The sequence below is a fragment of the Hoplias malabaricus genome, chromosome 4, assembly GCF_029633855.1.
Source record: "Hoplias malabaricus isolate fHopMal1 chromosome 4, fHopMal1.hap1, whole genome shotgun sequence".
Classification (NCBI taxonomy): Eukaryota; Metazoa; Chordata; class Actinopteri; order Characiformes; family Erythrinidae; genus Hoplias; species Hoplias malabaricus.
The window spans coordinates 33,847,879-33,866,383 of NC_089803.1; the positions used below are offsets into that span (position 1 = coordinate 33,847,879).

An 18,505-nucleotide genomic window follows, 5' to 3' on the forward strand; every position below is an offset into this window, starting at 1 on the left:
TTTGGAAAGAAAATCATTGTAAATGTAGGAAAATGGTGGAAGCATATTTACTTTTTTTGCATAGATAGATGTTTTAATAAAATGATGAAACTGTGTAAATGTGTTGATTATGGCACATTCTTCTTAGCTCTAACGGTCCAAGCTCTTAAGCTTGTCTCTTGCTTGTTCGTTCAGTTTTCCTCAAAACTGGTCACGCTTCACGTCTAGGGAGGAGGAGGGGAAGGAGGCAGACAGCTCTCTCCACTGTTTTGAAACCATTTTAAGCGTTTGGTGTCAGTATTACATATTGCTCCTTTAAAGAAGTCTACACAAAATGTTTTGGGTTAATTGCTATGAAGATTAGATTTCATTCAACCAAATAAACATCAGGTACAGATGTTAGATGGTAATCCTTTCTGGGTCACAGATGCTACATCATCTCATCCCAAAGGTATTGTATGGAGACTCACTCCCAAAAACAGTTCCACTGCTATACAGCCCACTGTTGCAGACTTTTTACCCCTGTTGCCCACACTTGTTATTAGGCATTGTGAAATTAGGCTCATGCCCAGAGCATCCGATTTTATTGGTGAAGCTCTCTTGTGAAAATTTCCTCTGTGAATCATTAATTAGTATAAGTGTCTACAAGTGTTTGGAAGTATAGTATATAAAGTAAACTGATATACATATTGTTTTGTATTTGATTGGCAGGTCTTGCAGGGTCTGGACTACCTCCACACTAAGTGCAAAATCATACACACAGACATCAAGCCAGAGAATATCCTAATGTGTGTGGATGATGCCTTTGTGAGGCGCATGGCTGTTGAGGCCACAGAATGGCAGAAAGCAGGAGCTCCCCCTCCCTCCGGATCTGCAGGTATTCCCTTTCTCTTCACTTTCAGTGTATCTTATAATCTCTCTCCTGTTTTCTTCTTTCTCTTTCTCTCTCTCTACATATTTATGCATTCATTTATCTATGCTTTTTTTGCTTTTCCAATAAGAGGCTCATTATTGTGTCATCATTATTAAAATGCTTATGTAAATAAGCCAAAGTACAGCTCAATATACAGGGCTCATTAGATCTCACTGGATTGGAAAGTACTAATGTTCAGTTCATGACAGTTTTAGCATCTGAACACCTCTCACTACTCAAATATTGCTTGTTAATATGCCAGACAGAGGATGAGAAAGAAAGGAAAAAAACACACAGGTGTCTGATTCAAAAATCATAAAGATATACTGTGTAGGCAGGCACACAGGCATAGTCTGACTAATAGGTGTTTTGTAACATCATTTGTGTGAATATTTAACTGCCTGCAATTGTAATGTTAGGTTTACTACAGCTATGACAAGCGCAGCAGTTTTTACAAATCCTTTTAAATCCAGGGAAGGTCTCAAAGGAGCCCTGTGCTCAATTAGAAAGTAATGTGGTTTGCAGGTGCAACATTTATTTAGATCTTTTGCATTAAAGATAGAGTGTACAACACAATATTTGCTGGGAGAAATGTTATCATTCTACTTTTTCATCATAGATATAATTTTAAATTCCACTTCAAACAAGTGTACAGTGTGTGTGTGTGTGTGTGAAAAATATACTCAGTTACTCAAGATGATGTAAGGACTGTACCAAAAGTCTGTTTATTTAAATAAATATTTCCTTGTTGTGTTTGATGAGAGAGATTTCATATTGGATAAATGTAAATAATTCCACAAAGAGACCTAGATTTTGTTTGCTTTTAAATATTAAGTTGCAGTTACACTAATCACTATTCTGCTTTGGGTACACTTAATGTCACTGACTCAAATAAATCTGCACAGTTAGGAAGACTAGGACGTTTGGTGCACCCACCAAAGAATCTGTTCTTGTATCCAACTGCAGAAATTATTATAATTATTATTATTTTTTTAATTTTTTTTTTTTAACACTTAAGCATTTGCCCTCTGTCTTGGTATTTAAGGCAATATATAGACTGATTAGCTGTACTAGGTGCATGCTATTACTCTTTTTATATTGAATCCTTCTCCATCCAAAGTCAGATACTGTAAGTGTACACATTTCTTTATTGAACTGTTGGAACAAAGACCAACTGAGACTGGTCTCCTTTAGCGCTAGTCTTTAAGGACAAGCTGGTTATAGCCAAACTGCCTGTGTGGCCTCCAGCAGGGCCTTACTACATGATTGAGTGAGGCAATGACGAGAGCCTGGCATCAGAAATAGCAAATAGCATTAATATGGAACTGGGACAGAGAGACTGGACAGATTTTTCCTAGTTATATAAAATCCTCCTTTAACTTGTACTCAGAAAGAGTCTTATGGGATCGTTTAAATATTATAGAGCAGCCTACAGGGAGAGATAATCGAAATAATCTATAAATCAAAGTAGTTTCCAGCTTTGTGCTTTAATAGCAGTAATGAGGTGTCGTAAAGAATGAGGCTTGTGTGGGGAAATGTGTGGTTTAAATTACCTGCTGACTCTTACTTTCTTTAATATTTTTAATTGGTCTAATTGGTTTTCTTCTCCTCTGCAGTCAGCACAGCCCCCCAGCTCAAACCGGTAAGTAGCCTTATCAGCCTTAAGACCCCCTATGTAGCCCAACCTAACTGCTGATCAATTAGCTCATTGCTAATAAAGGATTGTATTCTCACCTGGACAAATAGAGGAATGTGAAGTTTCTCTCTTAAATATGATGCCCTCTGCAGGTGGGGAAGATCTCAAAAAACAAGAAAAAGAAGCTAAAAAAGAAGCAGAAGCGGCAGGCAGAGTTGCTGGAAAGACGCATGCTGGAGATTGAGGAACTAGAGAGGGAGGCAGAGAGACAAAAGGCCAATGAAGGGTTAAACCTACCGCCAGGGCCTGCACTAGCCCTTGGAGATAGTGAAGATGACGACGATGAAGATGAGGAGGCAGAGGAAGAAGAAGAGGTAGAGAGGGAGCGACCTGTCAGACTGACCAACCACACATGTGAGTGTACAGACTGATTCATACCATGATACTGTCCAGATCACAGGTGTTTGCTTTTGTGGACTTGTGCATCTTTTCTCCTGAATTGGCTTTGGTTGATGTTGATTGCTATGAAAGTAAACATCCTTTTATTTTTAGTCACTGAATATTATGTAAAGGGTAGTTATCCTCAAAAAACTGTGCAATCAGTACAGCCATCTGTCTCTTAGAGGGCCAAACACTGTGTTATTATTCTCCCTAATTTTCCATTTTTATCTGTGTGTGCGCATCCTGGTTATCAGCACCATCACATGGGCCTCTCCCTCCTCTAGCGCAGAGAGATTTAGCACAAGTGGGTCAGCAGCTGCAGGCAGTGCAGCTCAGAGGATTCTAGAAGGAGCCCAGTTCAGGCTTCTGTTCTCTTCTGTCTGTTTACTCTGTTTGGGCCTATCACAGCTCTTATACTGGATAATCACCTGATTGCTGTTATTTGAACTGAATTCAGTTATTTTGTACAGTTGTTCACTTTTACAACAAACTGAATGTGAATTTTATATTTTCAACTGTTGAGGTAAGGCATGCATATCAGTGAAATATATCAGTGCGTTTTTTAAATGCATTGGGGGCTCCTTGCCTTATTTCACGTTTGAGCACAAGTTACCTGTTTATATATGGTTATTGGTTTGAATTGAATACATGATGTTTAAAGACAACATAGTAAGAAAGATATTTGCCGTGGATTGTGGAATTGCTGTATAATAAAAGGAAATAAATTCACTGGTTGTGTGAAGTACCTATTTATAGCTGACATTTTTCTAAATGTGGTTTTGGGAAATTTGATGTACAAATCTGTTAGTGTATATAGAGGGGTGAATTGTGTGCATTGGTGAAATAACTCCACCTTTAAATTTTGGGCTAATCAGCAAATTTGTCCATTTTAGGTGCGTACTTGTAATAATTGCATACAATCAATAGTAAAAAAAAAAAGGTAATATATTTGTTTTGCAATTATTCTTCAAATGAATTAGTTTTATTTCAGTGACTCTTTGATTAAACTCCAATGATGATGAGATCCTTAGTTCTATTTTAAGATTAAATCTACTTACATAGAATGGAGTGGAAATGAATGAAGAGGGATGTTAATGGTTGTTAGTGCAGAGACAGGCAAGCCTCCAGTCTTTTCTCCACCCCCACATTGAGTAAATACACGTGCTTAAACACACACACACACACACACACACACACACACCTGCACGCACCTCACAGATGCGCACTCAAACATGCACATTCATACAGGCCATGACTGATACACTCATTTTTGAGAAATTCTTCTGCCCTCTCTCTTTCAGGTGCAGCACCAGAGCAACAGCAGCAAGATGATGATGATGATGATGATGATGATGATGATGATTGTGATGTGCCTCCCAATACACACACTCATGACAATGAAGATCCCTCAGTTGAAAGAGACACAAACACACCTACACATGAGCTGGTCAATAATCCTGCTAATGAGGAGGAGGAGGAGGAGCGAGAGGAGACTGAAGAGGAGGAAGAGGAGGAGAAAACAACAGAGGAGCAGGAATCTGAGGAAGGACAGGCAGAGGAAGAGGAAACAGAAGAGGGGCCCAAAGCTTTGCCCAAAGCTGATGACAAGCTGGAGCCAAAAGGAGATGAATGCACAAAAGAGGAGCAGCCTGAGCTACTCAAAGAGGAAGAAGGAAGAAGAGAAGTTGATGAAGAAGAGGAAGATGATGACGATGATGAAGATGATGAAGACGATGATGGAGAAGATGAAGGACAAGAACTTAGGAACTCTACCAAGGGCCACAATGATGTCCCAAAAACTAATGGTCATGTGATTCTAGATGCAAAAGACCATGATAACCTGTCTGTCCCTCTGCCTCCTGTGCCCACTCCGTCGCCTCTGCTTTGCCCCCTGGTGGAGTCTGAGATCAGCACCACTGACCGGGACGCTTCTGACGCCTCCTATGAGCTCTTTAATGGGGAGACAGTGAGTCTCACTAATGGGGCGAGACACCGTGGTACCACCCCACGCTTCCCTGAGCTGCCCCTGGACCCTGAACCAGGAGAATGTGCGCCAGATGAAGGAGTGCCCCCACTGAGCCCAAATGCTGACCGCAGCCGCACAGTATCATCCTCCAGCACTGGAGATACACCTAAAAGTAAGAACCGTTCACTAAAACGGGATTAAAAAGACTAATGATATTCTACAGTTCTAGAGTTGAGTGTGGTCATTACACTATGGGTTTAACTGGGCTGAAGTGCATTTGGGTGTTTTGTGAATGCAAAAGGGAGCTGAGCTCCAGTGCTCTGTGTAATTTGTTTCTAGAACAGTCTGTCAAATCCAGTTAACTGTTCTATGTGTTGAACTGCACTAACAGACAACTCCTAGATAGCTACTCTTCCCTCTACACACTCCCCTACTACCGCTCTATGATAATGAATTTTTGGCACTGTATGTTTATATAATTTTGCAGCACATTCTCCTACTCTTGTCCTACAAATTACTGAAATACTTTTTCAATTCTTGCAGTTTTTTCATAATGTTTCAGTTTGCTACATAAATTAGCACAGAAACCTTTAACTTAAATTATTGCATGCTGTTTTTCCCTTCTGTAAGTTATTTTAACACATTAAATGTGTAGGTAGTCTTGCTTGCATAGCTAGATAAAATCACTGCATAAAATCCAACACTTCATGTCTTCAATGTTTGATTTGAATGTATTTTTTATTAAACTTGACAAATGGCCAGCTTGCACATAGCTAGCTAGCTAAGGATATAGGTACACATAATGAAAACTAGTTTCAAAATAGCTGCTTTGTTATTGATTCTGAGGCTGATGTATTATACAATATAACTATAAATAAATACAGGGGTTGAAACACCTGTCATTTTAGTGTGGGATGTATCATGGCTAAATTGGACCAGCCTGGTGGCCAATCTTCATTAATTGCACATTCCACCAGTAAGACCATATGCATCCAATGGTTCAAACAATGAATCCTGAAGGCGGTGCCGTGTATCAGGATGACAATGCACCAATACACACAGCAAGACTGGTGAAAGATTGGTTTGATGAACATGAAAGTGAAATTGAACATCTCCCATGGCCTGCACAGTCACCAGATTTAACTATTATTGAGCCACTTTGGGGTGTTTTGGAGGAGCGAGTCAGGAAACGTTTTCCTCCACCAGCATCACGTAGTGACCTGGCCACTATTCTGCAAGAAGAATGGCTTAAAATTCCTCTGACCACTGTGCAGGACTTGTATATGTCATTCCCAAGACGAACTGACACTGTATTTGCTGCAAAACGAGGCCCTGCACCATACTAATAAATTATTGTGGTCTAAAACCAGGTGTTTCAGTTTCATTGCCCTACCCCTGTATCTTTCATTGCTAGTGTCTATGAAAGACATTCATGAATGTCACCACCCCATCTCCTGAATTCCATTTTAACCCCTTCAAATGTATTGGAAGTAAAACAATTTTTTTTCTTGGATACATAAGCTGGAGTACTGTTCTGCTATCACCTTTTTTCCTCTTTCACACAGCTAAGACTCGAGCAGCTGACCTGCTGGTGAATCCACTGGACCCACGCAATGCTGACACACTCAGAGTGAAAATAGCAGACCTGGGCAATGCATGCTGGGTGGTAAGATAAGCCAAAACAAATAAACATCAAATCAAACTGGAGCTATTTTATAGTTAAAGGCAATGTTCAGGATTTTAAGCAAAAAAACCCTTTTAAAAAATTCAGATGTTTCCAGGGAGAACTGCAGTCTCGCACAATCACATGTGTTGCCTTTAAATGGGATGCTGATTTTGGGTGCAGTAAAAATGTCTTTAACCTTCAGATTCTGCCTGCAATATAAACTTTACTTCTCTTTTTGGTGGATGTTCTAATAGGAGCCACGACTTCAGATTGTAGACTAAGTTTTTCATTGTAGCATTTGATTGTAATTTGTACAGTACAATTTTTTATCATTTTTGTTGATCAGACCATAAGTTCTGTATGAACAGAATTTCAGCTTCATTTCTGTTTCAGCACAAGCACTTCACTGAAGATATTCAGACTAGGCAGTACCGCTCCATAGAGGTTCTGATTGGAGCAGGTTACAGCACTCCGGCAGACATCTGGAGCACTGCCTGTATGGTAAGCCCTTAGCTTTATATCTGTTTGTTCATCCTTATTCCTGTACTATGTCTTTGGCAGACTTTAGCACAGAAAAGTAAAAGAAATGCTGATCAGTGAGATGAAAGCACCCACAGATATTGTTTCTGCCAGTCAGAATGTGTGAGAATGAGTGATCTGATTCTTTCTCTTTCAGTGAGCCTTTGCACATGTTAGCAAAGCTACTGTCAAGTCATCACAGAATTACCATAATTATGCTGCTTCCAACTCAGAAAAAAATACCATTCATGCTTAATTACCATCTCACAAGATGTAACCCATGTTTCCTAGTTGTTATTAAACTGGCTCTGAAAGTTTGTGACTCTTTATATATATATATATATATATATATATATATATATATATATATATATATATATATATATAGTTTCATCAGTTTCATTCAAAAAGTGAATCTTGTATATTATACTCATTCATTACACACAGACTGATATATTTCAAGTGTTTATTTCTTTTAATTTGATGATTATAACTGACAACTAATGAAAACCCCAAATTCAGTATCTCCGAAAATTAGATTATTGTGAAAAGGTTCAATATTGAAGACACCTGGTGCCACACTCTAATCGGAAAAGAGGCGAAGGGAAGGAAAAGATGTGGTAACAAAAAGTGTACAAGCATTAGGGATAACCGCACCATGGAGAGGATTGTGAAACTATAATTAATTCAAAAATGAGGGGGAGATTCATAAAGACTGCACACCAGCTGGAGTCAATGCTTCAAGAACCACCACGCACAGATGTATGCAAGACATGGGTTTCAGCGTCGCATTCCTTGGGTCAAGCCACTCTTCAACAAGAGACAGCGTCAGAAGTGTCTCGCCTGGGCTAAAGACAAGTAGTTCAAAGTTATGTTCAAATTTCAAAGTTAAGACACAGAAGAGCTGAAGGCCACTATCAGAGCAACCTCATAACACCTGAGCAGTGCCACAGACTGATTGACTCCATGCCACGCCACATTGCTGCACTAATTCAGGCAAAAAGAGCCCCAACTAAGTATTGATTGCTGTAAATGCTCATAATTTTCAGTTGGCCAGCATTTCTAAAAAAAAATTTTTTGTATTGGTCTTAAGTAATATTCTAATTTTATGAGATACTGAATTTGGAGTTTTCATTAGTTGTCAGTTATAATCATCAAATTAAAAGAAATAAACACTTGAAATATATCAGTCTGTGTGTAATGAATGATGATAATTATAAGTTTCACTTTTTGAATGGAATTACTGAAATAAATCAACTTTTTCATGATATTCTAATTTTATGACGAGCACCTACTATATACAAGCAGCCTTCGTTCCAAAGCCAATCCCCTAAAACTTGAACATGCACACAGCTTGAAAATCCACAGAGAAGAGCTCAATGTCTTATCTTCCAACACCGTCTACCTATGTCATGTCTCATTCACATGTAAGAAATCACCCAACAGCTTCACCAATGTTCACTCTGGTTTACTCTCTGGCTTAATCCTGCCTTTTTTCTTAGAAAGCCTTCTCCCTCCATCATTCTTTCTCTCACCATAAGTCTCTTCAGGCACAAGTCCCCCTCACAGTGGGGGGGCAGGGTGATGTAGTAGACAGGCAGGTAAATCATCCAGTCATTTTTTTTTTCAGGCCAATTGAAATGATTGGATGGGGATTTTACAGTTCTGTGACTTATATAGAAAAGAACTCTGTTTATTTATTTAAGCAGAGAATTAGATGTATTGGTTTTTGTCAGAATGACAGAATTCAAGAATTACAACAAAAACAATTTCAAATTGAAGTGACACCGGTGGTGTGCAGGTAGTGTCAGTGCCACACAACTGCAGGATCTCAGGGCCTCTGAGTTCAATCCCAATTGGTTGGCTGTCTGTGTGCTCCAGTCTCCTCCTACAATCCAAAAACACATGTTGGTAGGTGGATTGGCTGTGTGAAAATATGAGTAAACCGGTGATTATGTGATGCCCTGTGATGGACAGGCACACTTTTCAGGGTGTGTTCCTGTCCTGTCTTGAATGCAGCAGTAAAAACAGCATCTATAAAGTCTTTGATCCTGATCCAGTGACAGACTTATGTTTTTTCTGTTTGTCTTCTCTTTAGGCATTTGAGCTGGCCACAGGAGACTACTTATTTGAGCCCCACTCAGGAGAGGACTACTCACGTGATGAAGGTAGGTACTTTCTTTGTTATGATTCAAACAGTTCATTCAGTGTTGTAACAAGTTAGATTAATACTGTAGTAATTTAACAATATTGTTATAATTACTATCATATATTGGTAGTCGTTATGGATACATCTTTAGCTCCTCTAATGTATTCATTCAGTCTGATCCACTGTTAGTCTTCATTCAGTCCTCCTGTCAGTTCCTCTCCAGCCACTTCATCCACTATTCTTTAGATAAACATCCGATTTCTCATTGTCTTCAACTCAGTCTCCCACGTTCACTCTTTATCCTGTGTTTTCTCCTGAAGGACCAAATAACAACAACAACAACAACAACAACAACATCATCATGTTTCTCAGACTGTCACTCAGATTAGAACATTAATTCCTACCCATTCATATGCCCCTCTAGTTGCATAGGCCTGGTCCTTCTGCCAGTTCATTTTTTCTCCCCGATTCCCTCAGTCATACGCACCCCAACGCCTCAGGCCACACAGGTCTAATTAAGTTATGATATGACAAAGAATTCCATTAAAAAAAAAAGTAGCACGATCTGCGTTTGTCACTATACTATTAGTGTCTCTAACACTAGATTTTCTCTCTTTGTTCTCTCCGTCTCTTTCTGTCCTTTTTCTACTTCTGACTCTTTTTGCTTTTTCCCCTCATACCTTCCCACCTCTTTGCACTCTTCTCTCTGTGACTACTTATCCTCTTTCCCTTCCTTGCCCTTCCTCTCTCTCTGCTCTCTAGATCACATAGCTCACATCATAGAGCTCTTGGGCTGTATTCCACGACACTTTGCTCTCTCTGGAAAATATTCCCGGGAGTTCTTCAACCGGAGAGGTAGCTGTAGGAGCACTCTGGGTGGACGAGTACATGCACAGTCCTGCTTAGCACAGGCAGGCAGAAACTTATTGAAACACAGAATTGAATTTGAAGAATAATGCCAGTGTTATTGTAAAGGTTTATTCCCTATTTATTTTTATAAGGCTAGTCTGAGATACAGACTACAGAACTGAATTACACAACCAGAGTCATTTTTGCTTGTAGACATTTGTGGACTGCCTGTGCGTGAGTTTGGCTGCCTTGCATCTTCTCGTCTTCCTGGGTGTGGGTGCATGTTTTACTGATGTCTGTGTGCGTGTTTTGTTTTTGTTTCTGTTTGGTGTGGGTGTGTGTGCGTGTGTGTGGTGGTCAGACCACATCGCTTTGGTTATGGAGCTGTTGGGGAAAGTCCCACGCAAAGTCATCACTGCAGGAAAATACAGCCGTGAGTTCTTCTCAAAGAAAGGTAATGGAGCTTCATGTCCTCAGGTCCACAGGAAAAAAACATCTCTTATTCTGCTGAAGGAAAAAACTAAATAGACTAGCATGACTTTGATCCAACTGGACACGGGCTACAAGCAGTGGCTTAAAATCTACTTGAGGTAACAATGGACATCTGTAAAATGCTGAACCAGAAGTTAAGATGAGGAGAAAAACCTTCAGTTTATGGCAGGCCATTCCAGCCTCATCTGTGCCAGAGTGTCATCTCTATATATAAATAAGCAAGATCTGTTGTTCTGAATATTTTTCCTGGAATTGCATTCTCAAATTGAGATGCTCGGATTTCTCTGTCTGTCAAAGATAAAACAGCTCTGTGTTGGTAAACAAAGAGAAGCATTTATTACTAGTTGTTTCACAGCCCTGGTCCTGGAGTGTCCTCACTGTATTCACTTTGCAACACTGCATCCTGTTCAATTCAATAAAGAGAGCTGCCGCATGTACTCGGTGCATGATGGATTGTGTTGTGTCGAGAGCAGCTTCGCCATTCTACTTCCAACTTAATGCAAATGAGTATGGCTACTGTGCTGCAACTTGCAGATCACGCAGGAGTAGGTTGGTACATCATGCAAACCCCTTTCAAACAATGAATTCCTATACTTATAGGTGCATCTCAATAAATTAGAATATCATTAAAAAGTGAATTTATTTCAGTAATTCAATTAGTGAAATTCATATATTATATAGATTCATTACAAATAGTGATCTATTTCAAGTGTTCATTTCTTTTAATGTTGATGATTATGACTTACAGCCAATGAAAACCCAAAAGTCATTATCTCAGAAAATTAGAATAATCAACACAAAACACCTGCAAAGGTTTCTTAAGCCTTTAAAATAGTCCCTTAGTCTGGTTCAGTAGGCTACACAATCATGGGGAAGAAAATTGAGTGAAAGGAAAAGTGTGGTTAAAAAAGCACAAGCAACATGGATAATTTAACATGATTGTCAAGAAAAGGCCATTCAAAAATTTTGGGGTGATTCACAAAGAGTGGACTGCTGCTGGAGTCAGTGTTTCAAGAGCCACCACACAGACGTATCCAGGACACAGGCCACAACTGTCTCATTCTTTGTGTCAAGCCTCTCTTGACCAAGAGACAACGCCTGAAGCATCATACCTGAGCCAAGGAGAAAAAGGACTGGACTGTTGCTCAGTGGTCCGAAGTCCTGTTTTCAGATTTTGCATTTCATTTGGGAATCAAGGTCCCAGAGTCTGGAGGAAGAACGGAGAGGCACACAATCCAAGTTTCTTGAGTCTAGTGTGAAGTTTCACACTCCACAATCAGTGATGGTTTGGGGAGCCATGTCATCTGCAGGACTTGACACCTGTCCACACTGCCAAAAGTACCAATACCTGGTTTAATAACCACAGTATCATTGTGCTTGATTGGCCAGCAAACTCGCCTGACCTGAATCCCATAGAGAATCTATGGGGTATTTGACAAGAGGAAGATGAAAAAGATCAGACCCAACAATACAGTGAAGGCCACTATCAAAGCAACCTGGGCTTTCATAACACCTCAGCAGTGCCACAGGCTGATCGCCTCTGTGCCACGCCACACTGATGCAGTAATTCATGCAAAAGGAGCCCCAACCAAGTATTGAGTGCATATACTGTACATACTTTTCAGTAGGCCAACATTTCTGTATTCAAAATCTTTTTTAAATTAGTCTTGTAAATTATTCTAATTTTCTGAAATAATGACTATTGAGTTTTCATTGGCTGTAAGCCATAATCATCAACATTTAACATCTGTTTTTAATGAATCTATGAATGTTTAATTTTTTTTAATTGAATTACTAAAATAAATTCACTATTTGATGATATTCTAATTTATTGAGATGCATCTGTAGATATAGAAATGTCACATACTGTAGTCTGTGTACAATAGCCCCCCTTATCAATAAGGCATAAGTTACAAGACAGTATTTTTCACCTATACAATCATAAATTTGATAAATTTTACATTTAATTAATAAGTTTGGAACATTAGAACCAATCTTAATAAAATAGAACAACTGTATACTGTAATACAATTGATATGAATGTAGACTTTCAAAGTACCTTACTACTACTGTGGATACTGTACCTTACTAATACACTGGACAAAATAAACATCTCAAACATAGTGGAACATGATAATTTTATAACGCTAGTTCAAACAGCAGGCAATTCATAATTTCAATATGCGCCTGTGCAGCATATTCAGGAGATAGATATGCATATTCTAAGGAACATTTGCTGCTCCGTTTACATATGCACTCACCCAGACTTTACCCAGAGTTTGTACTAGGGCGCTAATGAGATATAGTTCTATTAAAGTCCAGGTTGAATGTTTGCGTTCACACATACAAATCCTTTTTGATAAACTCAAAGGTTTCTGTGCCTGTGTGAACGTGGCTAAAGACAAATGTGCTGCTGCAAGTACAAAATATAAATTAATTAAAATTAGAATGTTGATTAGAGACTGGGGTACAATATTATAGACTAAATAAAAGATGAGTGTCTTTAAGATACAAGTAAATTATGAGCAAAATGACACTTAATTTGCTTTGGTTGCAGACATGAAACAGGTTTTGAATCTAATTTTCTTCCTCACTCCAGTGTTCTCTCTCTCCCCTCCCTGCAGGCGAGTTGAGGCACATTACTAAACTGAAGCCGTGGTCCCTGTTTGATGTGCTGGTGGAGAAGTACGGCTGGTCAGCTGAGGATGCAGGCCACTTTACACACTTTCTGCTGCCCATGCTAGAGATGGTACCAGAGAAACGCGCCTCTGCAAGAGACTGCCTGAACCATCCCTGGCTCAACTCGTAGCACCTTCCCCTCAGATACTCAATCCCTCCCCCTTATGGCAGACTCCAGGACTGCACCCTGCTCTCAGCCTGGGGGGAAAAGAAAGAGAGAGAGTCATAAAGAGAGAGAGGGGGACTGAAGCTCAAAGGAGGGATAGATGTGGGCTAACACTGGTCTTGGGTTCCTGGTTCATACAGCTTGGAATCTGTATTCATATATTTAAATACTGATACCCCATCATGCACAAATACACACAAGCTTAGCTGGTGCTGACCATTAATTATTAAAATGTTTGTTTTTTCTTCCCCCTTATTCATATCAGTAACATAATGTGAGGTTTGTGTCATGACAAAACTAAATAGAGAAGCATTACACATTGAACATGTGAAGGCATGACCTTTCACGGATGCTGTGTAGTAAAGGAGAACACAGAGCAGCGAAACCTGAACACGTGTATGTGCTTCAATCGTGTGTGTGTTCAGATTCGTAAGCTAAAGGTAGACAATTGTGGGCATCTTCTGAAAGGCATGCACTTGTGCCTTGTGCAAAGTTTTTTCTTGAATGTCCTTGAATAGTTGAGATGCACCTTGAAATTATACCCTCATTGATTTTCCAATTTTTCACCTCCAAAAACCTCAAGGAATCTCAAGTATTGGCGTCACTGTTTTACACTGACAGTGTGTACTAGGTGTTGTGGAGAGCACAGATTATGTTCTGTGTTTAAAGGTTGTCATGCTTGCCAACGTTACTGCTAGTACTGTTTCTCATGTCTAACAGGAAGCCCACTCGACTCCCTCTCTGCTCTATCCCTCTCCCCTCTCTCTTCTTCCCCCCTGCCCCCACCAGAGACAGAGCCCCCTGAGCCAAGGTTCTGCCACAGAACTGTTTACAACCCTCCCGTGCCCCCCCCCACCCCACAAAATCCACCTAGAGAAAACCTCACAGCTTATACTAACCCAGAGCTGCATGCCGTTCTCCAGGCCCCTGCAGACACAGAGGGAACTCCCATACAGCAGGGGGAGCCACACATGCTGCCTCTGGGTTAAAACAAAATCATGAAATCAACAGTGTGAACAAAATATTAGATAAAAGAGACTTCTACAGACTGCTTATACTTAAAGATTTCACACTGGTGAGCCAGTGAAAACATGGAGAGGTTGCTGGCTAAAAAGGACAAGCAAAACAGTGTGCATTTCATCAGTTGAGATTCCTCTCCTTTGTTTGTTACTATCATTTTGTGCATTTCTTGAAACAGGCTGAATTCAGAGTCCTTGAGGGCGAGGGCGAGGGCTCTGGTCAGACCCACCTGCTGTTGCTGAAACTCAAAGCATTCCTGAACCTGCTGCCGCATATATGCTTCCTACTGTTGTACAATGAGGACAGATGCTTTTATTTATTTCTTTTTTTTTTCAGCAGTCATCCACATGTTTTTCTGGCAAGGCACATTCAAACCTGATCTGTTTTTTTTTTTTTTTTTTAATGGTAACCCAAACTCCTTTCATTCCGGAGTGTCTCCGTTCTGAAATGTGCTAAAATAGAGGTTGCATCCGAGGTTGTTTGTACATTTCCTCAGAGGATAAGCAGCAATGTATAGAGCTCAACCTGCCTGGCTTTAAACCAACATCTGCTCCACTGCATAGACTGAAATGCAGCTCATTGAAAAGAGAGGAGTCCTGCTGCCATGGAGACCCAGCGCCAGTAATACAACAGATACTGTTGGAATGTGAGGCTGACTGTCGCCCCCAGTGGCTGAAAGAGGGTAAAACACACACATAACACTCTCTCTCTCTCTCTCTCTCTCTCTCTCTCTCTCTCTCTCTCTCTCTCTCTCTCTCTCTCTCTCTCTCTCTCTCTCTCTCTCTCTCTCTCTCTCTCTCTCTCTCTCTCTCTCTCTCTCTCTCTCTCTCTCTCTCTCTCTCTCTCTCTCTCTCAGTGCCAATGCCACTCTTCCACTGTCCAGCTTCCTCTCATCATCACAGTTAGTCCAGTCGCCTATTTTCGCAATAAAAAAACAAATATAAATAGATGGTGAAATATTTTTAAAAACAATATTTAATTGATTTAAAAGAAAAAAAAATTCTGATGTTGTGACAGTGACCGAATTTCGTCTTATTACTGAGGTGATTGTGTTTTTTGTCCGTTTAGAGATGTTTTTATTTCTTTTGTAATTAATTATATGATTATAATGAACTATTATTACCATTCGTTCTTTTTTATTTGGTTGTCATCTTTTCCCTCTTTCATTACATTGAACAGTGCTGCTCTGTATGGACTAGTGTGATGGTGATGAAATTTATCAAACATTTTTGCAATAATAGTGATGAATTTTTTGCACCAAAAGCTCCTGATCTCTCACTTAGCCATGCTGACTGTTCTTCCCGACATTGACAAAATAGCATCTCTTCTTGTCTGTGTTTTTCATCGACAGATTTAATAAAATTGTAAATTAATGGAGTTATTTTATTTCTGAACTCGTGCCGCTGTGCTCTTCTCTCTGTATTTAGCGTTGAGAAATGTGAATTTCAGACAGCATTCAGCAGAGTGCCATGCATCCTGGACACAGACATTATGAAATGTGTGCAATTACTGGTCATTGTACAACATGCCATAACATGTCTTCTTTATTTAACCCATTTGTGGAAGTGAACACTCAGACATGCACAATTTGGAATATCACATCACCAAAACTACAGGGGCCGAGGTACATCACAAAGCACGGTCTCCTTGTTCACACCTGCAGGGTTGCAGCCCTTGTTTGTGGATTTTGTGTACAAGGCTAAACTTGATGGTGCTTTTCCACCACATGGATCCGGCACTAAACAACTCGACTCGCTTAAAACTTTTTTGGGGGATTTTTTTTCCCCAGGGCGCCTCTGCAAAATCGAGCTGATGATGCCGTGTATTCATGTGTTGTTTTTGTTTTTTGGACTGAACATAGCTCCGTGCCCCAGTTCTCACATTAGTTTTACTTGATGCATGTTCGGCTTTCACTGAAAATGTTTGTCAGCTATCAGCCCAAGGACCATATAAACCTCTTCAAAACACCCGAGGTGAAGTTATGAGCTGCTGTTGTGAGTAGTGCTGCAACTAATGAATATTTTGATAATCGATTAATCTGTCGATTATTTTTTCGATTAATCGATTATTAATCGGATAAAGAGGAAGACATTCAGTGAGAACTGCTGCTTGCTGTAGTGTGTAGATCTTCTTCAAAACAGTTTTGAAGAAGGCTGGACTGTTTTTATCTGAGGTGCAAGAGAATGTGTAGATATGAACATCTTTTTTAAGTTAATAACTACTGATCTAAAATGCAAACAAATTGAAATTACATGAATGGATATTGGGTGATGCTGCCATGTGCTGAGAATAAAAGGGAAATTCATCTAACACACATGATCAGATATTGTTAAGATATTTAAGATTTTAGAGAACTAATGTTGTAATTGTATAAGGAACACACAACCTGCCATTATTAAAAATTAGCGCTTACATGAAGAATTAGGGCGGCACGGTGGCGCAGCAGGTAGTGTCGCAGTCACACAGCTCCAGGGGCCTGGAGGTTGTGGGTTCGATTCCCGCTCCGGGTGACTGTCTGTGAGGAGTTGGTGTGTTCTCCCCGTGTCCGCGTGGGTTTCCTCCGGGTACTCCGGTTTCCTCCCACAGTCCAAAAACACACGTTGCAGGTGGATTGGCGAGTCGAAAGTGTCCGTAGGTGTGAGTGTGTGAGTGAATGTGTGTGTGTCTGTGTTGCCCTGTGAAGGACTGGCGTCCCCTCCAGGGTGTATTCCCGCCTTGCGCCCGATGATTCCAGGTAGGCTCTGGACCCCCCGCGACCCTGACGTGGATAAGCGGTTACAGATAATGGATGGATGGATGAAGAATTAACTCAACCGTTACATTAATTTTATATTTATCAATATTTAACACTATGTATTAAATACAATATTTAATATGTATGTAATGTAACATACACTTATAATGTAATATACACTTGGCTGTGATACTCAAACACTAACACGTAACGCCAGTCAGAAAAGACCTTGAAAAGGGCTTTAAATATATTATTTTTAAAAATGTTTGGATTTATTTTTTTTAACTCTGATTGTAACTGCCGCCACATTTAAGGTGGAACGGAAAACCCGCTAAATACAAGAGTGATATAAATGTACTAAAAAGGATCTTGTTTAACTACTCTAGCAGGCTCTAGTGACACTGAGTGAGAGAAAAAGTAGAATTAACTTACTATATTTAATCTCTTTCACACACAGCTCCAACAGGCTTCATTTTCAGACACTCATGCAGTGATGTTGTGCTGCCGTGCCATGCGAGATCAGCTGTGCACATTTTGCACCTAACGCTGTTCCTTGAAGGCGTTGATGTAAAGTGTTCCCATACTTTTGATGACTTGGGTCGTGCACTTTTCTCTCCGCTTGTGCTAACATTATCCTCTGCTGTGACCGCCTCCGCCATTTTTCAAACCCTTCTTCCAGAGTTCCTCACGTGTAGCAACTGTACCTATGTGTATAATAACTTTAGACCCAACTAATCGATTATTAAATTAGTTGCAAACTATTTTAACACTCGATTTTAATCGATTAGTTGTTGCAGCCCTAGTTGTGAGTCTGATTAAAAATAAGATTTTTACAAGTGGTGAGTTTGTGCTGGATTTCAATGAGCTATGCATTTTGTGTTGATAGACATGTCTCTCTGGACAGTCAGCACTTTTTATAGTTTACATGTCACCATTTAAATTACCTGGTTTCAGGGACCAGGAACCAGATTTGGCCAGTGGAAAAGCAAGAGTCATGCCAAGTGGAGTATAGTTGCATAGGTTCCATTCAGTGGAAAAGCACCAATAAAGAATCTGAAATCTATAGTGAGGGCGGCACGGTGGTGCAGCAGGTAGTGCCGCAGTCACACAGCTCCAGGGACCTGGAGGTTCGAGTCCCGCTCCGGGTGACTGTCTGTGAGGAATTGGTGTGTTCTCCCCGTGTCCGCGTGGGTTTCCTCCCACAGTCCAAAAACACACGCTGGTAGGTGGATTGGCGACTCAAAACTGTCTGTCCGTAGGTGTGAGTGTGTGTCTGTGTTGCCCTGTGAAAGACTG

The 18,505-nt window shown here is 40.1% G+C and overlaps 1 protein-coding gene across 4 annotated transcripts in view; it reads left to right on the top strand.

Annotated features, from left to right (window-relative positions):
* Positions 1–15,820, top strand: part of srpk2 (SRSF protein kinase 2) — a 63,249-nt gene extending 47,429 nt beyond the window's left edge. For 3 of the 4 annotated variants that reach the window (XM_066667101.1, XM_066667099.1, XM_066667102.1), the window contains 9 exons: positions 691–856; positions 2,509–2,534; positions 2,681–2,942; positions 4,271–5,107; positions 6,501–6,601; positions 6,995–7,102; positions 9,219–9,288; positions 10,032–10,124; positions 13,235–15,820. In XM_066667101.1, the coding sequence (XP_066523198.1) occupies positions 691–856; positions 2,509–2,534; positions 2,681–2,942; positions 4,271–5,107; positions 6,501–6,601; positions 6,995–7,102; positions 9,219–9,288; positions 10,032–10,124; positions 13,235–13,419 (1,848 nt within the window). In that variant the 3' untranslated portion in view covers positions 13,420–15,820. Of the gene's footprint in view, positions 1–690; positions 857–2,508; positions 2,535–2,680; positions 2,943–4,270; positions 5,108–6,500; positions 6,602–6,994; positions 7,103–9,218; positions 9,289–10,031; positions 10,125–10,479; positions 10,573–13,234 lie in introns of all 4 variants that reach the window. The other variant, XM_066667100.1, reaches the window with a different exon arrangement.
* Positions 15,821–18,505: the final 2,685 nt, after the last annotated feature.